This window comes from Cyanistes caeruleus, chromosome 6 (genome assembly GCF_971803275.1).
Source record: "Cyanistes caeruleus chromosome 6, bCyaCae1.hap1.1, whole genome shotgun sequence".
NCBI classification, from domain to species: Eukaryota; Metazoa; Chordata; class Aves; order Passeriformes; family Paridae; genus Cyanistes; species Cyanistes caeruleus.
The window spans coordinates 48,279,491-48,297,548 of record NC_141706.1 but is presented as its reverse complement, the minus strand read 5'-3'; the positions used below and the strand labels follow the sequence as shown (position 1 = coordinate 48,297,548).

At 37.0% G+C, this 18,058-nt stretch overlaps 1 protein-coding gene across 8 annotated transcripts in view; it reads right to left on the bottom strand.

Moving 5' to 3' along the window:
- The window catches only part of NRXN3 (neurexin 3), a 972,437-nt gene that overhangs the window by 100,080 nt on the left and 854,299 nt on the right, over positions 1-18,058 (bottom strand). For 3 of the 8 annotated variants that reach the window (XM_086893499.1, XM_086893501.1, XM_086893502.1), the window contains 2 exons: positions 10,774-10,863; positions 4,229-4,536 (listed from right to left, as the gene is read on the bottom strand). In XM_086893499.1, coding sequence (XP_086749625.1) covers positions 4,229-4,536; positions 10,774-10,863 — 398 coding nt within the window. Of the gene's footprint in view, positions 1-4,228; positions 4,537-5,810; positions 5,868-10,773; positions 10,864-18,058 lie in introns of all 8 variants that reach the window. The other 5 variants (XM_086893500.1, XM_086893503.1, XM_086893504.1 and 2 more) reach the window with 2 other exon arrangements.

Sequence of the window (18,058 nt, the reverse complement as noted above, 5' to 3'; positions counted from 1 at the left end):
ACTTGGATTTGATGAACTGAGTGTGTTTTGAATGGAAGATGTGCATCTCGATGAACGATCTCTAGGCTATCTTTAGTAATTAACTTGGCACAAAGTGTTTGAAAACTGAATGACCCAGCTGTAAATGAAGACAGAATGTGCCACATAAAAGCATATGGAGAGTCGCCTAAAAAGCTTTGAACAGCAACTCATAAAAGAGAATTCTGACCACACAAGCAGCTGCCATGGAAGCAGAAGACAAAAGAATGAGTGTCCCTATAACCTGTTTTCACAGAGGTCTCCCAAAACCAAAAAAACCCTTAAGTACTTCATTAATATCTGAAGTTGTTCTTTAAATCAGCAAACAGGGACATGTGGGATTCCAGGACCTCTAACTAATGAAGTAACCCTGTGAGAAGCATGACAGCCTTGCAAGAATGCAGTGTGGCTCAGCACAGTGACTTTCATCCAGAAGCAGTCTGCATGGCATCTTACTGTACCACACACAAAAGCTAGCAGCTTGTCTTCAAGGCCTTTGTGGCTAATGTGGCAAAGCAGAAGTCTCAGAGAGGATATTATTAGCACAGGAAAATCTGATGTGTCAGGGTCCTGAGAGGCAGCAAGAAATTAGTACAGCACATGCCACTCCTGAACAGACAGTGCTTAAATCTAGGACAAAACCATGTGTGAGAAAGTCAAATCAGTGCTTCTTTTTGGGGCAGCGGAGCACAAGCACCATTTGCAACTCACTGAAACAAACAAAAGTTGAAACTTCTTTTTCTCCCTTATTGTCAGCTAGCAAAAAAAGGTCGGCTGTTGTTACTTCTCTGAATCACAGGAACATTCCCAGCGGAATAGCATACAGCCATATATTTCAACTGTTTCTCACTCAAATCCTAGCTGTCCTCCATTGATTTGAGTTTTACTGCCTTGCAGAAATTTAGTATAAATTTATGGACATTTTAAATGCTAATTTCAGTGCCACTGGGTATTTCCAGCAATATTTTTCTCTCAATTCCCTTTATCTTGGTTGTTTGTCCAAAATGATGTCTGGGATCTTCAAAAGCTGAAGCATATCATTGGTCTGAACATGTACTGTGTATTTCTAAACCTCTTCATTTTCCCAGCTGTTTTATCCTAACTGTGCCCTATAATACTTCTGTCAGTACTCAGACTACCTAACTGCAGGAGGTGTCTTGGTGTGTGTTACAGAAGATATCTCTGCACTTACCATGCTCTTCAGTAGTTTCTTAACAAGTGATGTGTGAATCTAAGTCCTTCTGAAATTCCCCTAGGTTTTGTAGCACTTTGTGACTACAGACTTAGCACAAGTTAATAAGCATTTCCAAAAGGAGTAGTTACATATGAAAATGAGTAATACAAGTAGTACTGCTACTCCTAACAGAGTAAGAATAGTAATTCTATATCATAATTCATGCTATTTTGCTTCACTTTTATTTGTTAGCATGCTTGGTATTTCTACAATTGGCCAGAACTGTTCTGTGCCAAGTAACGTGCATGTGCAGGATAAAAATGTACATTTTGAACCCAAAGAGTCTGCAATCTTAGCATAAAACAATATATCACATGGATAATATGTGAAAAAATGAGACAACATTGACTGACTTGATAAACAGTTGTGTTAGACCATCACCAGCTTAACTTTTTGACAACTTTTTGGAATGCACCATGATAACAAAAGAATCTCAGTGGGATTGGAAAAATAACCTGCTGTTGCCATTTGTATGGTATCAGGAAGCTGAAAGATTCCTGTGATCAAATCTAAGAACTGAGCAAAAAGTACTTGAATCATGCTGATCAGAATTGGAAGAGGCTAAACTTTAAACAGCTTTGAAAGCGAAGAAAAACTGTTTATTTCTGAGCAGAAAAGAGAAGAGAAAGCTGGAACGAGGTAATAACTAACTGTATTTGTACCTCTCATAGCCTTAGGTATCTATATTTTATGTTTCCCAAAGAGTAAACTTGTTCTATTAGATTTTTCTACCACTTAGATCTAAAATTGTAAGCAGGCTTGACGATGGTAATGTTGAACACGAGCAAGATAAAATAACCATTAGGCACTTGAAAAACTGTGGCTGGAGATACTGCCCAAACAGGAAAAGACAATTTTTTCTCACTTTCACCACACAGATACTGTAACTTAAGCAGACAGAATCAAATTCCACCAAAAATAAGGAAGAAAGCCAAGCTATCTGTGCTGTGACAGCAATAAAATGGGCCAATATTGAAATGCAGAAAGTTGCAATGGCGTTACATATTGACCTTTATTTTTCTTTCAGCGGGTAGCATGAAGTGTCTAAGAGTTATTGCTTTAATATCAGCTGAGATGAGGCCATTTGTTGTGGTGCATGTGTATCCAGGAAATCGCTGCCCTAACCATGTTTTTAGAAGCGCTTTGACACTTTATTAAATCTTCTTGATGCTCTTTCAGCACACAGTGGTCTCTGTAGGCTGAGTGAACTGCCACGTAGGCGAGGCAGGAAGCTTTCAGAAAGAGTTCCTTTTCAGGCAAGCCAGCATCATTTCCAGCCTGACCCAGCCCATAAAGGTCCAGTGCTCCTTTCTGTCTGCTGGTATAGCTAAACACAGCTCTGCTGCCCTTAAAAATTATAGAGGGCAGGATAAGAACCACAGACTTTATAGTTCTGGAAACACAACTGTACAAATATTTCCTCTAAAATTAGAACTCGTCACTGAGGAGAAGGAACTGTAATTCTCGCAAAGTTTATGACAAACAGTGGCCAAACCTGGGATAATTTCCCCTCATTCGAGGAAAGGCTGAGACTTTACGAAACCATCTACCAGGCATTTGAGGCTAATAACTCAATTAATCCCAATCCTGCTACCATCTGGATTTACAGAGTACCAAAGTAGGCACAGTTAAACCTCAGCTTGGAATCAATTACTCCAATAGTTGTAAATTCCACTGCAGCCAGATGTACCTCACAGGATAACAGAACAGCCGTGGTTGGAAGGGACCTTTGGAGGTCATCTAGTCCAAACCTCTGTTTAAGTAGGTTCGTGCAGAGTCAGCTGTCCAGGACTATGTGGAGATGGCTTTTGAATATTTAACAGCATGGACACGCCACAACCCTTTGGGGCAACCTGCACCCATACTCAGTTACCCTCATGTTACAAATGTTTCTCGACGATTAGAGGGAAAGCCCTGTGTTTCAGTTGGGGCCCCTTGTCTTTGGTCCTGCCACTGGGCACCACCCTCACCTTTACACTCTTCCTGCAGGTATTTGTACACACAGTTAAGACCCCCCCTAAGCCTTCTCTTTTCCAGGATGAACAGTCCCAGCTCTGAGCCTTTTCTCCAAAAGAAATGCTCCAGTCCCTTACTCATTTTAGAGGCCTTTTGCTAGGGTCTCTCCAGTAGCTCCATCTCTCTAATGGTTTCAAATCAAATGATTTCAAAACAAATGTTTCATTCTAGTTGATAAGACAATAACATGATAGCACACTCCTGAAATAAATAATCCACAGCTCAGATTGGTTATTCACATGATTCTTTTCTTTGCATAGAGGAGAGCCAATTGAAGGTGTTTATTTCTAATCAGTACCGTATTCTGACTGCCACAGAAGTGGTTCCAAAACCACTGTTTTTTAAGGGTTGAAATAACTAATTTGGCACAATTAAGTCAGACAACGTGAAATTAATTTTTTTTATTTAGGAATGATTTTTAACCAATAGATTGGAACTGCTCTATGTTGGAACATATAAATATTGCAAGAAACTGATCTTGATAGTGTTCCTTCAAAATTCTCTGCAGGAAGACTATAAAAGGGAAATAAAAAATGACTCCAACTGGAAGTAATGCTCCATTGCTTGTCTCCTCATTATGAACTTCACTATTGCAGCAGTTCATCCTGTCATAATAATAAATAACCTTACACCCACCCCCCATTAAGCCATGTCTATCTCTTCGGAATACATTTCCCCACATATGGAACTTTTGAAACATAGTTAAAACCTTGCTCGTGTTCACATTGTGACAATCTCACACAAATCAGCACTAGATCAGGAGCAAAATCCATTCCTATTCTTACACATATGTGCACAACAATTCAGCCAGCTGTTTGTCCTGTGTCCAACACAGGAGAACGGCATTTTTAAAATAAAGAGTTACATGGAGCATTATTCAGAGTACATAGCTCCTGTGACCTTAGAAATGAGCAGCAAGATGAATTAATTGAAGGAAAAGAAGAAGATTAACTGACTCACCTGGATGCTGGGCGGTGAACGATTTTTTCGGGTTGTAGTGGTCGCCATCGTGGTTGTGGTTTCCATGACTGTAGTTGACATTTCCGGTGGCACCGATGTAGTGGGTGTTGTTCCCAAGATGGAAGGGACTTCCCCAACGAGCCGGACACTTCCATTGATTTTAATGTTGGGGTTGTTCTCTGCTGCCATGTTCAGCACTTTCAGGCCATTGTAATAGAGACCGGAGAGCTGGCCTTGGAAGAGACGCCCTCTGTCCTTCCCTCCTATGGCTATTTGCGCCTGGGTGTTGAAGATCGTTAACTGTCGTCCTAGTGAAGGGGGTGAACAACATTATTGACAGACATTTCCTTCAGTTTGCATACTACATTGAGCCCTGGCCCAAAGTGATGGATAAAGGAGAAGTAGATTCATTCTTGGGAGTGTTTATGACTGCAGAGAAACAGTATGGAAATGTGGTGCCTAAAAGTCATTAATAAAGATGATTAGCCTGAAAGTGTGAATGCCTAAAACTGAACCTTATACCCCAGCATCCACTCACACATCAAAACGCTGGAGGAATTTCAGAAATTGGAACCCGTTCTTTTTGGACTGGATGAATTTTAAACTACAAATAGGACTTCAGCATGTGTCTATTTTTCTACCAGTTCAGACCGCAGTATCTGTCAAGCATTAGCTAATACATACACCTCCTTTTGAACCAGTTAAAGCACTGGATTAACTCATAAAGCCACATTTAATAATGCAAAGGTTTCAAGGGTTGGCTCAAAACCAGTAAAACATCAGGTAAAAATGAAGTGATAGAAAAATTGAGGAGTGTTATGACAGGATCAGTCATGATCTTTCACCTGTAAACTTTGTGTTGTGAAGGCTTGCAAACCTAAACCCAAGAAAGAACAAACACAAATGTTTCTGATGTCTCTGAAAGAGCAAAGCTTTTGAGATAGTGAGGATAACAGTGCTTCAGATGGTTAAGCCCCAGAATGCCTTCCTCTGCTCCTACAGACAATGAAATTCAAATGTAGGCAGGTTATGTGGTTTAGTCAAGGTCACATCTTGAGTGTTAGAAGAGGTCCAATGTCACATGTAATAAAAATATAATTATTAAAAATAAATCTAGTAACAATTGCCAATTCACCAAATTCTGCAGGACACTTACATCACATTCAGCCTGGACTCCTCTATAAATACTGTTTATGTCCCAGGCTGCACTAGGTTGACCATGTTAAGAAATAAATTGCTTCATGAAGTGCAAAGGCAGTGCCTATAATTTCACTTTTCCTCAAAAGATTAGGGGCATGCCACCTGAAATCTGCTGAATTAGCAGACAACCAGACTGGACATTGCTCAGAAGGGTTATCAAGTCAATCATTATTTAAATATCTTGTGCTTTCCCATTTTTATGAAGTTTGAAATATGTTTTCCAATCCCATTCCCACTCCCCAGTTCTCACTCGCCACTTTCTGTCTAGTCCAGCCTGATGAGAGGTGCAGAATGCCACAGTAGGAAAGCACAGCCTATGATCCACTGCTCATTCCTTCATAGCCAGTGGTTAGAGTAGATCAAAATACATGGGGGAGCTCACCAATTTTGGTCGTCGTGGCAGGTCTCGAAGTCAAGTGGTGATGCGGTGTAGCATCATCTTATGGTGACAGGATGGACCATGGGGAAGAGAATGGGGACAAGAGAAGAAATGTATCTGAAAGTAGTTCCTGTCCCCAAAGAGGGCCCTAGCTATCTAAGCAACAGTATATGGAGAGGTGTAACACATAGACATGAGAAGGTGGGCTGCACATCCCTTGTGCTCCTCACTCTCAGATTTGTAAATGGAAAATTAGGACTTGATCAGGGTGGAGTAACTGCATTGATGAAGAAATGAGAAATAAAAATGGGGGGTTATCCTTCCCCTGGAAAGTGTTGAAACACCTGATGCGATATTCTGCATCTCAGGAGGTTTTAAACTTGCCAGAGGCAACATATTTCTATTAGAACATCAATAAACATGCACTGAAGCCACACATCCTCAGAATGTAAATTGGGCATTTACTCTTGTCTACGACAAGAATAGGACCCAGTAACAATATCTGTTAAGATATTCATCCTTCTCAGCCCAGCTCCTGTCTGAATTAGAGGATATAGCACTGTAGAAGGTCCAACTCCTGTCCCATACCATGTTCTCAGAGCTTGCTTTTCTTTTCTGTCATGTTGTGCTTTGGATTTCCTAAGGGATATACTGTAAAAACTTTACTACATCATTTTCCCTTCTCTGAATATGTTCCCTCCCTCTAGCATTACAGCTCTGTCTGTATTGTCACTGCCTCTGCCTGTCAGTCACTTGCTACTGTTCCCTTCTTCCACCTCACTCATTAAAAGAGTCCCAAAGAGTAGAGGTAAGATGAATAAAGAAGGGACTTAAGAGTAAAGGGACTTATTTCATTAATCTTGAGATATTATCCCTGAAAACAGATGGAAGATAACTGTCAGTTCAGTTTTCCAATTTCCATTCATTTCTTCCTTGAATTAATTTAGGATCTTTTTTCATCTTTTGCCAAAGGGAAGGAGGTGGAAGGTGATGTGAAAGGAAAATTTTTTGCTGCTCTAGGTAGGAGAGCTCCCCAAACAAGGATAGGAGAGGGGTTCTCTCACTTTTACTGGAGGATTATTACTGACTTAACTCAGGATGTCAACTATTCTAACCCAAGCTCATTGCATAGCTTTAAACATCTGTCATCTCTCTGGCATTTTTTGCAAGAATGAAGAGTTAGTATATTAAGCCTGAAAAAAAGAGACCATGTCTCCAATTCTGGGCCTTCATCTGCATCTTCTAATGCTGAAAGAAAGTGTACACCAAGGAGGTGACCCTATTCCAGCAAAAAAAAAACCCACAAAACAACCCCAGAACTTTGATTGTGTATTTTGGAGTCTTCACTGTTAAATGGTTTTCCAGACCAGGATCCATGCAGTTCACTATATGGTTAATGCTGGAAACCACACTAAAAATTTGTTTGCTAAAAGAGCAATCACTTGTTGCAGTCACCTACTACCTGCAATTCCTCATTCTTTGCTCTAAGATGGTGTACACAGGATAGAGACTCCAGGGAAATGAATATGGAATGAGAAAAAATATTAGGAGAGAATATACACTTCATTCTGCCACCATATGTCTCTTCTGATCATTCTTTCAAAGGAATTCAGCCGAAGCCTTACTTACCCTAAGTAAAATTTATTTGGCTACTGAATTTTATTGTGGATCTATTTACATTAGTAAATTCTACTAGGTGTGTAATTCAATTCTGCAGTCCTTTTTTTTTTCCCACAGAGAATTCTTCCTACTGCTATATTAGTGTCATACCAAAGAAAAATTATGACGTGTTTTGTAAGTATTCTGAATAGTTTGGGCTCTTGTATCTTTGCTCTCTCATTGACTTCTTCATTTGGAAAACTGAATTCTAATTAAAAATACCACAGAGAAATCTGCAGTGTAACTTTTCTGTAGCACTAGAAGAGATTTTGGGCCTGATTTTGCAAATCCTAATTCATACTAATAGTTCTTGCTTCAAAGTACAGTCACTTGCATCAAGGAGACTTTACAGGTAAGAGAGATTTGAATAATTAAGGACTTCTGGGATCAATCCTTTTGATGAGATGCTTCTGGGTCTTTATTAGCTCGTCCAATTGCAGAACAGGTAACATCTGTGCCTTAGAAGACACCAAGTATTCTGCTAAGGAAATCTCCTGGATTTATGACTACTGAAATTGAACAATTTAATTCTAATACTTCTTTTTATATTAACATACATAATCTCAGTGAAGTTAATAGCATTTAATATTTTGCTTATTACTCATGCAATTCAAGACTGTAAACCTGGGCTCTTAAAATTATTTTAAACTAATTTATAGAATTTAAAAGCCCTTCAAAGCCAATAGTGAAGCCAATGCAGAAAGATAATGTGTTATATTTGTTTTCCAAGAATGAACTATTTCATTATTATGAATAACATAGCAGTGCCAAAGGAAGACCAAGTCTATAGCAGTCAAAAATGTCAATCAAAAAGCATTTCATCTTACCTCACCCAAGCCAAGAACTCACATGGGCAAGACAGATATTCAATATGCTGACTCTTTGATAAATCTGTTCCTCCATCCATCAGTTTGTCTTGGTTCATTTTGATAGGAAGCTACCCTTTCACTCACCATCTTTATAAAGTCTTCTGACATAAGGTTTCCATGTTACATTAATTGTTAGATGGATGAGCAGGCTGGTAATCAGCCACACAAATTACTCATTCTTATGTATTTTTTTAAAATTTGAGTGATATTTAAGTTGCTGAAAATGTCTGTCTACTTTGGAAAGAAGGAATCAAGTTATATTGTCTCAGGTGTTACACTGCACAATGTTATTCCCTGACAAATAGTGGAAGGACACTGAATTTCCTTTCACTTTAGTAGAAACATAGCTCTATCCTTCTAGCTAACCACATCCAGTGCCTTGAAAGTGCCTGAAGACTTAAATATTCTCTTTCAAACTACAGTGCATGTGTGATTGTCTTTTAACAAAGCATCAATATCCACAAAAGGAAGACTTCAGTTCAAAACTTCAGGATGGATTACAAATGAAAGTGTCTTGGCATGCTTTTAAGCTCAAACTTTTAGAAGCTGTGACATAAAGTAAAAGATTTTGTGGAAAACCAAAAGGGAAAAAAAAAAAACCAAACAAAAAATCAACGAACCCACAACCAAACCAAAAGAAAAAAAAGATGGGTTTCTCAAGCACATGAATTGCATCAAGGAATTAGACATGCATCTGTTTTAACAAAATTGAGGCAATCATTGTCTTTAGTGTTAAAGGGACTTTAGCAATTCAGACTTACCAAAATTATTCTCTTTTTAGTGTTAAACTCTATTTATCTACTTTAGTTTGATCATGTAAATTAATAGGGCAAACCACTGAGACTCAATAAGCATTTTCTGTTTATTGTTATCTTAAAATTTATTTACAGTTTAGCTGAATTAACTGTTTATGATATACTGTTGGTAAAAAAAAAATAAATTCTATTTGCATTACACAAATATTTTTGCCTTACTTTCATTAATACTTTAGCTCTAGTTTTAAACATTACACCTTTGTACACCAAACCTGAAAAGTGAGCAACACTGCCAGCTCTCGTTGAAGTTAACAGGAACTGAGTGTGCACAACACTTTGCAGGATCAGGTCCTCCACATGAAAATATTTGGACTGGATTTAGCCACATGCTTCCTGACCTTAATTCATACTGGATAAAGCAATTTGTTAATTCAGCTGAGGATAGAAATTTGAAACAGAACATAAATTATATTTTTCCAGTCCTACAAGAGATTGGTTTTCCTTCCTGGAAAATGCATTAACAACCATAGTCTAAATCAGCACAGAAAATGCAAGATCTGAGTTCAAAGGTCACCCCTTTTATTAGCAGTAATTTCATAAATGGAAACAAGAGAAGATTGTGTTCTGCTGTCTAGATTTCAAGGCAAAGAGTTAGTTACAGTGCCTTTTTTTTTGGTCAATACCACATTTAGTAATGGAGGAAGATCTTCCTGAACTCCACTGTGTTACCAAAAGCCTAGTTCCAGCCCTACTGAAATCAACAACTTATTCTGTTACCTTCAACAGGCTTTAAAATGAGTTCTAGATCCAAGTTTTTTTTCCTCTCCAAATTCCTTTAAAAAAAAAATAAAATTACTGTTCTGACACAAGTCCCATTTCAAAAGGTCATGGGCTGTATGCAGAACTTTCACTCAAGCCATCTGGACTTATTCATGTTAACAAGTTTTTTTTTTGAATGGAGGCCAATTACTCCAAGCAAGCCCACAAAATTAAGAGGCACTGCCTTGGACTAAGAACTTGATCCGTATTTTAGACAAGTATCATTTGAGTGTTCAAACTGTACTCCAGACATAGCATAAAAGCAACAGAACAATCATTTTCTCTGTCTCCCTCACTGTAATTTAAATGAAAATGTTAAAAAATGTTTTCTTTACAACATTTTTTAAAATCATTTAATTATCTTAATACAATTAGGAAATACATAGCCATAGTGGCTAATCAGACTCATGAGAAAAAAAACCAAACAACTTAAAGGAAGTGGTTTAACAAGTAGATTTGAAAATCTTTGAAGAAAACTTCAATAATAAAGATATAAATGTAGCTCAAGCCCAAATTAAAGTAGGAAAATCATGCAGTGGTTAAATTGCCATAATACATGTTGTTGCTCTTCACTCTTCTTCATTTGGCTTTTTTTTTTTAAATAATCTCCTGAATTTTTGCTTGTTTGTCATTAATATTATAGCAAGCTTAGAATTTCGTCCCTTTAACTGCATTTTAATAGCAATGTATTATAGCATGATTTATCAACATATGGCAGGTGGAGGCTGACACAAATTATAATGAAAATTAAAACAGTCATTTATGCAGCAGGCGATTATCATTTAAGAAACATTTATTTGCAGGCTTTAAAAATGAGAGTTTAGAATCAAATGGGTTTAAAATGAAAGTTTTAATGACTGTTACCTTTTTCCTGCAGCCACTCCTCTACAGGCCGGTTATATTTGAAGGGGATTTTCTGTTTTACCATTTGGAACCGTTCACTATCAGTGTTGCCTTTAAAGTTTAAAAAACAGCTTAAAAACAATCTGCAAAGTCAATGAAATAGTTAAAACATCCCAGATTTTTTTGGGTTTTTTATGACCTTATTTAGCTATAGATAAATAAGTGCGCATGTGTGTACATATATATATTTGAAAAGAGAGAGATTTATCTTTAGTAGAGTGGAGAATAGTTATACATCCAATTGCCTGAGGTTCTGGAAGGTCAAAGAAATTAAATCCTACAAAAAAGATAACTCAGATTCTCCTCAGAGTATTTGTTTATCCAAATTGGTTGGAAGGCATGTGCAATTTGTCTGCGACATGAGACCTTGTGTGAACTCAGTGCCATGAGCTAAAACATTTTGAGCAGACTCTGGATCTGACTGAATATGGACATGGCACAATATGTCAGTCACGTAAACACACAGTTAGTAGCAAATTGATAAACCTTCTTGCACTGGTAAAAGAAACGTGTCAGGACTAGAAACCCAGTAAACAAAAAAAAAAAAAAAAGAAAGGAAGAAAATATAAGAAATTGATGACAAAAGGATGTAACAGAATTAGTTTAAAAAAACCCAAACACCTAAGAATGGAAAGGTAAACAGGAAAAAAGAGAAGTAAAAATTGAAAAGAGGAAGAACTGTTAATTAATGATACATGAAGACTTCTGTTCAGTTACCAAGGACTTGGGCCTGTTGCCAGATTAAAACAAAAACTTAGAAATTAATTTAAATTAAAAGCAGAAATAATTAGCCAAAATGTAAATTCTGGCAATTACATTTCCATTGTTACACAGTGATGGATAATAGAATTGTCCATTAAAGTGTGCTTTGGTGGAAGGCTCCTATTACTTGCACAGCACAGGGAGGAACAGGATTCACACAAAGCTTCTGTCCTAATTCCCTAGCTACCGGAAAATGTACAGGTCAGATGGAACCTCTAGTAGAAAGGAGCAGCTCAGTTTGATGGTGCTAGGAATGACAGTGAACAAATGCCATCATTCTGCTTTTTCATTTTCTTCAGCTAGACTCACTTCATGATGAATTCTAATTTTTGCTTCAAGTATTATTTTAACAAAAACTCTTCAGTCAGACAAGCATAAGTGCATTTTTTACATGAAACATTATAATATTGTAGGAAAAAGGATTAAGCCCACAACTTACTGAAGTAATGCTACCATAAGCAGAAGTTGAGTAGATCAGCTGTGCTTCAGTATGTGTTTTGAATAAATGGTGGTCCAAGTCAGCAACTGCTCTGCACAATATACAGTATTGACTTTAAAGTCCCATAAATATCACCACATATAAATATTATAATGGGGCTTCATATTTATTTGCCTTTCTGAAACAGATGCTGTAATCTTTCTTCAATGAAAAAATCCCCATAACTCAAAACTACGTCACAAAAGTCCAGCCAGTCAAGAGCAGGATGTTGCATCTTGCAGGCAATATGACTGATGAATCTCATGAGTTTGATCAACTGCATAGCTGCTGCTCAGAAATGCTGCCAGTCTATCTGAGGCACCTGCTGACCACAGCTGCGCTCCCCAGCAGCATCCTGCAACTGCTGACTTCCTGCAGCAGGTGAGAGGCACTATAGCAACACACCAGATAGTCCCACAAGGATTCAGGTGACCTAATCTTAAGGAGCATTTGTAGAAATTGTCATCTAGATTGCTGTAAGCTCAGCTGTAAGGAAAACAGCAATTTGCATTTGGGTTAGTATCTCCAGCTATAATGATGAACATTTAGGAGCCTTGCTGCTTTTTTGGGGTCCCAGGTTAAAAAAAAGAAGCAAAAGCATTTAAGAGCAACTCTACTGGCTCAGTTATTTACTACCTTCCTGAAAAGTCAGATGACTTTTTACCTTCCATATAACATATTAATTGAGGGAAACTACTATTCCCCATTGTAGAAATATCTAATTAAGCACCAGCTGACACACATTATTGCTCCAGTTTCTCTGCTGCACCTCAGATGCCTGCCATATACAATTGGTTACTCAGATAAACTAGAAGGAAAAGATAAAAATTGAAAACACTCTCTCAGTCATTTGTCAAGTTACATTTAACAATGTACTGTGGTGACCTGGAGTCACTCTCAGACATGAAGTTACCTTTAAGTGCATTTCCAGCTCCCATAATTCTTATCAGCACCACCAAAAACTCAGTTCTGTACATCTATGAATACATTCCTAAACAGAGAATTTGAACCATGTTCAATGCAGGAACCAAGAAAAAAAATTGATAAAGAGGAGCTAAGTTAATATAATCAACAAAAACAAAGAAAAAACTCTACCTAAAGCTAAAGAGACAGTAATATTAACAAAACAATGTCATTTTATCTTTTTATTAATAATAAACTGAAGACTAATGTAATCTGAGGTCATGCAGACCACTTTTTCCAATTTCTTAAACCAAATGACAGCTTCCTTTCCTGCAAGTTCTGCCATTCTTTTAAGCCTAGGGTAGGCTTACACTCACAGGACAGGGAAGTTGACCCATTGGTTTGGGGATAACAGAAACAAAATTAAATCAAGCTCACTACAAAAATAATTTATTTTTTAAGGTCAATTAGTAAGACATTCAGCTTAGACCTTTTCTCAACACACTAATCCATGTCCGCCAAAACAGATAAATCTCATAAATGAAATTATAAAAATTCTGCATCTCCATTAGGACATATTTGTTGTTTAGGTGCAGTGTGCCTAATTTTTTTTTTTTTTTTAATTTTTATTTTTTTTTATTTTTTGCATGTAAGGAAAGAGTACTAGGTTCTGAAAAATCCTCAGGAGGCATTTCAATGGCAGTTAAAAACCTCAATTTCTCTCTCAGCTCAGACTTGAACACTTACAAAGATGCTGTTACTACATCCATGCCACATGTGATAGGGATAGACACGGATGTGGCAGTGTGGAATGAGAAATGGGGGTTATTCCCCACTGTAGAGAGCACATTCTGAGCTAGGACTACTGTTTAACTGAGTGCATTGATATTATAAAGTCGATGGGCAGGCACATTTTCTGTAGCCCCAAAGAAATTGTATAACACTGTTTACAAGCACCAAGAAACTCCACTGTCTTCATCCAGTATCAGTGTGCACGTAAGTAACCTTTTATTGGTGGCAACGAGATCTTTTTCAGAATGAAGAGAGTTCAGAGGAACACTAGAGTCAGCCAGGGGCTGGCATGAAGTGCTTCTTCCTCTGTGTGAAAGGCTGACTGCAGAAAGGGAAAAAATGTGGTAAATTGAAATTCCTCAGAAACAGGGCATCTGACAAGAACAGGCCAATAAGACAAAGGTAAAAAAAAAAGAAACTGGGACAATCAAAAAAGATATGACAATGAAAAATGGGTTTCTTATAGCTCTAGACCTTCAAGAAAGCCAGAAATGACAACTATTCCCCACCACATCTTTAAAAACTTTTTTTTTTTAAATGAGGTTTAATTTAATTTTATCATGTTATTATTATGCAGATATATTCAGCAAGATTAAAATCCATATAAAAATCATACCTTTAAAAGCAATGAAAACTTGGAGGGCATTAGAAAACTCAAATAGGTTTATATTGCAACATTAGTATCAGATCTATTCTTTTTTGGTTTGTTTTAAAATTTTTATTTCAGACATAACTAAGAATGATTTTTAAAAACATGTGCATGAGAATGTGATCACTCATATCACCAATTACAACAGTGGGCTAAAGAACAACTTTTTCATTGTTAAGTGCTTAGTATAGTCATTAAATATAACCAATAGAACCACACAATTAGTAAATTAATACTGACTTGGAGTTATGCTTTAAAAAATAAGCACAACATTTGATATGAGAGCTCAAAAAGGAAATATCATGGTTGGCAACACGAAGTAACGCAAGTTCAGCATGAAGAAAGCTTATTGAACCTCTGACAGCTGAGGCATGATGTGATTAAAGGTGTTTCTCGTCCATCTTCATACACAGAAATTTTCAGTAACAATCCTTCTGTGACCTCAATGCAATTTCTTTCTATAGTTGAATGATACACACATTCAAACAACTCTTTCATGTAACTAATCTTCTCTTTTTTCCTTTTGATCCAGGCTGTTCTTCAGAACAGAATACACAGGATAGAGTGATTTATATTTATTTCAGAAAATACTCCTAATCACATAATTCTTCTGCATTCAGAATCAATGTGGGTCTCAAAGATCGCAGGATATAAATTTTTATAGGAAAATTTTATTGATTAGTTTTGCTACTTGTGATTTACTAAATATTTTCCTCCCATACTTTCTAGCTGCTTAAGTGATTCAAGTACCAATAGGAAAGGCTCCTTTTAAATAAGTGTCCTCTTTTTTCTTTCATCCACATAATAGATTACTGTATATCGATACAACTTAGACCTGCTCAACAACTTAACTTCCTCTAAAGAACTGTGCCTCATAAACAAATTATTTTTCCTCTTTTTATTCCTTTTTCATGCAAAAAATTCTAAAGCCAACTGTGAAGACTAGGATTAAAAGAAGTCTTCTTTTGCAACTTAGGGCTTATATGCACAATAGAAATTCCACTGTGTGTCCTAAGTTTTTCAACAAACTCATAAGCAATCAGACTTTTGTGACCTCAAGGATTTTAATGGTAACATTGTGAACTCTTCTACATTCTTGAATCTTGGTTAACCTAAATATTCAAAATATTTCAAATACCACGGATGCTCCTGAGGACCAAATATTTTGGAGAGGAATATGGCAGAAGTGCTCTATGTTTTTGGGTTTTGTTTGGATTGTCCCTCTTTTTCCAAAGGAAATGTGGAATCCAGTCATAAAAGTAAGAGCCTACTGGTTAAGTATGATTAATTGCCAGCATTCTGTCTTTTTTCTGAAGCCCCTGGAATCCCTTCTCCACAGACTATACTGATAAATAGATCAGATTAACTTTGAACATTAGCTTTTGATAATTTCAATTTAGACCAAACTAAAACGGAGGGAAAAAAAATCAAGATAATTTGCTTGTACTAATCACTACTGGCAGTTCCCACAGGAAATACTTTTAAAGCAGTGCAACAGTCCAGAGGACACAGTTTAAATTGCTCATGGGCAAAGCAGAATTTTCTTCCAAAACCCTTCAGCGCTGGAAGATGTTTTTTTTTTCTGGTCATTGCTCCTTTAAGAAAACAAGCAAACTTCATTGCATTAAGCTTATTTCTAAACCAAAAAGGAATCCTAAGCCAAAGAAAGTACAAGAACAATTGAAGCTCTGAAAAATCTTGCTTCTTGGCCTAGACTAATCATAATGATTTACTACCTCTTAGGTGTGAAAGAGAAAAACGGAAAGGTTCCAGCAAATTGCACTGGGCAGAAAGCAAGTACTTGCTTTTAGGTGGAATATTAATCCATCCTGATGTGTTGTCAAATCTGTGAAGATGCTGAAAAGAATACCATAAGAAAACACTCATCTGATCTAAATTACTGACAAAGGCTGTTCTGTGAAGCAGAATTTTATTCATTGCTTCTAAGTCTCTAAAAAGAATGAGACATTTTATCTAATGAGCAGTTATTAAATTAAAGATGCTACAGTGATACTAATAATTTAAAGAAACATATTGATATCAGTGTTCAAGCTTTAAAAATGTTTCCATCATTTCACCCCGCAGTAGGAGAAGGGCTTGTAAACAGCCAGTGCTTGATAGCTCAGTTCACCCAGCAGCCCTTAATGCCAGCTCCCTTTCAGTTTTTATGGATGCTCATAACCTCATGAAGATTTACCATACTTAATTGACATCATCATGGGAGAGAAGTTATTTTCATTTACATCATGGAAAGTGTAGATTTGATGGCTAAATTCTGTTCTAACACAAACTGACTCAGTTCAATTCAACCCCAAAATTATCCTAGGGCTGATGCTGTGTGCCCTGGAAAAGGAGACTTGCATGCATTATGGAGAAGCTACAATTTCCCCCTCTGAGAAAGGGGAAAAAAATTCCCAAAATGTGCTTGTGATTGGCACAGACTGAGCCTCTTTAACCACTTCTGTAGTTAGTTGCACATAAAAACTTACAGCATACTGAACTGTCCCACTTTCACGTTTCCTTAAGTAGGTATTTTGTTTTAAATACTACAAAGTACAACCACTATTTGTTCATAGCTTGTATTCAATTAGAACTAACACAAGTCTATTAGTAAAGGATTAGAATCTAATTTTAAGACTAGACCTTCCTCCATACCTCAGAAAGGAAAAACAACACGTACAATCAAGTTTTAGCATCAGGTCTGTTTGTGTTTAGATATTTATTTTGTTGAGTTACTGTAAGACCATATTGTGGCTTATGTTATATAACATAGGGGATGGTTGTACTAAAATCCAAGCATGTAAAAAAATCTCTACTTACAGTGGCTTTAGAAAACACTTGAAAAAAGTCCAAACCTGAAACCACAGATGTGGCTTATACAAAAATGAAACAGGATGGCCATGTTAAACAACACAATTATAAAGCAGATGATCTGAAATCTTCCTAACTATCACAATCTGCCCCTCTAAAAAATCTTGTAAAGATTTAGTTTTGCCTTTTGTAACAGGAACCTTGCAGAAAATTAATTGAAATTTGTGATTTTATTTCATTTGAGGTAATTGAAATATAGACAAGTCTTAACACTGTTCAGCTTTGCTTCAGTTCTTGGATATTATATTTTTTCCTATGCCTTCACTGTTCAATAAAGTTGCATCTTTTGCTATTGAATTCTCATTTTAGTTCTTGTCCTTATTTTCCCCTTAGTCCTGGATGCCCTTGACTTTATCTTCAATTCCCTCTGATCACATTGTTTGCTGGGAGCAACACCTTTTATTCTGTTCATCTCACTATGGACTGGAGTTAAAAGTTGACCTTCACACTGCAACCCTCCTCAGCTCACTGCCCTCATGACGAGAGACAGCAAGGTCTTGGTAATATAAGTACTAAAAATATGAGAGAGAATTAGCAAGCAAGACTCCAACAGTAAAAGTTATTCAGGCAACTGGAGCTGTTCCTAAGTCTCTAGTGCCTCAACCAAAAGCTTTAAAATTCCAGCACTCCCTATTTTATCTGATCTTTTTTAGCCTAAAAAAACTTAGGGTTCTGATTCAAACTAAAGCACCATTCAGGCCAAAATCATCGGGAAATTCAGCAGCAAACTAGGAGATAGGAGTTTAAATGTCTGTGAAGGAGGTACAGGTCACGTGGACCACAATGACATA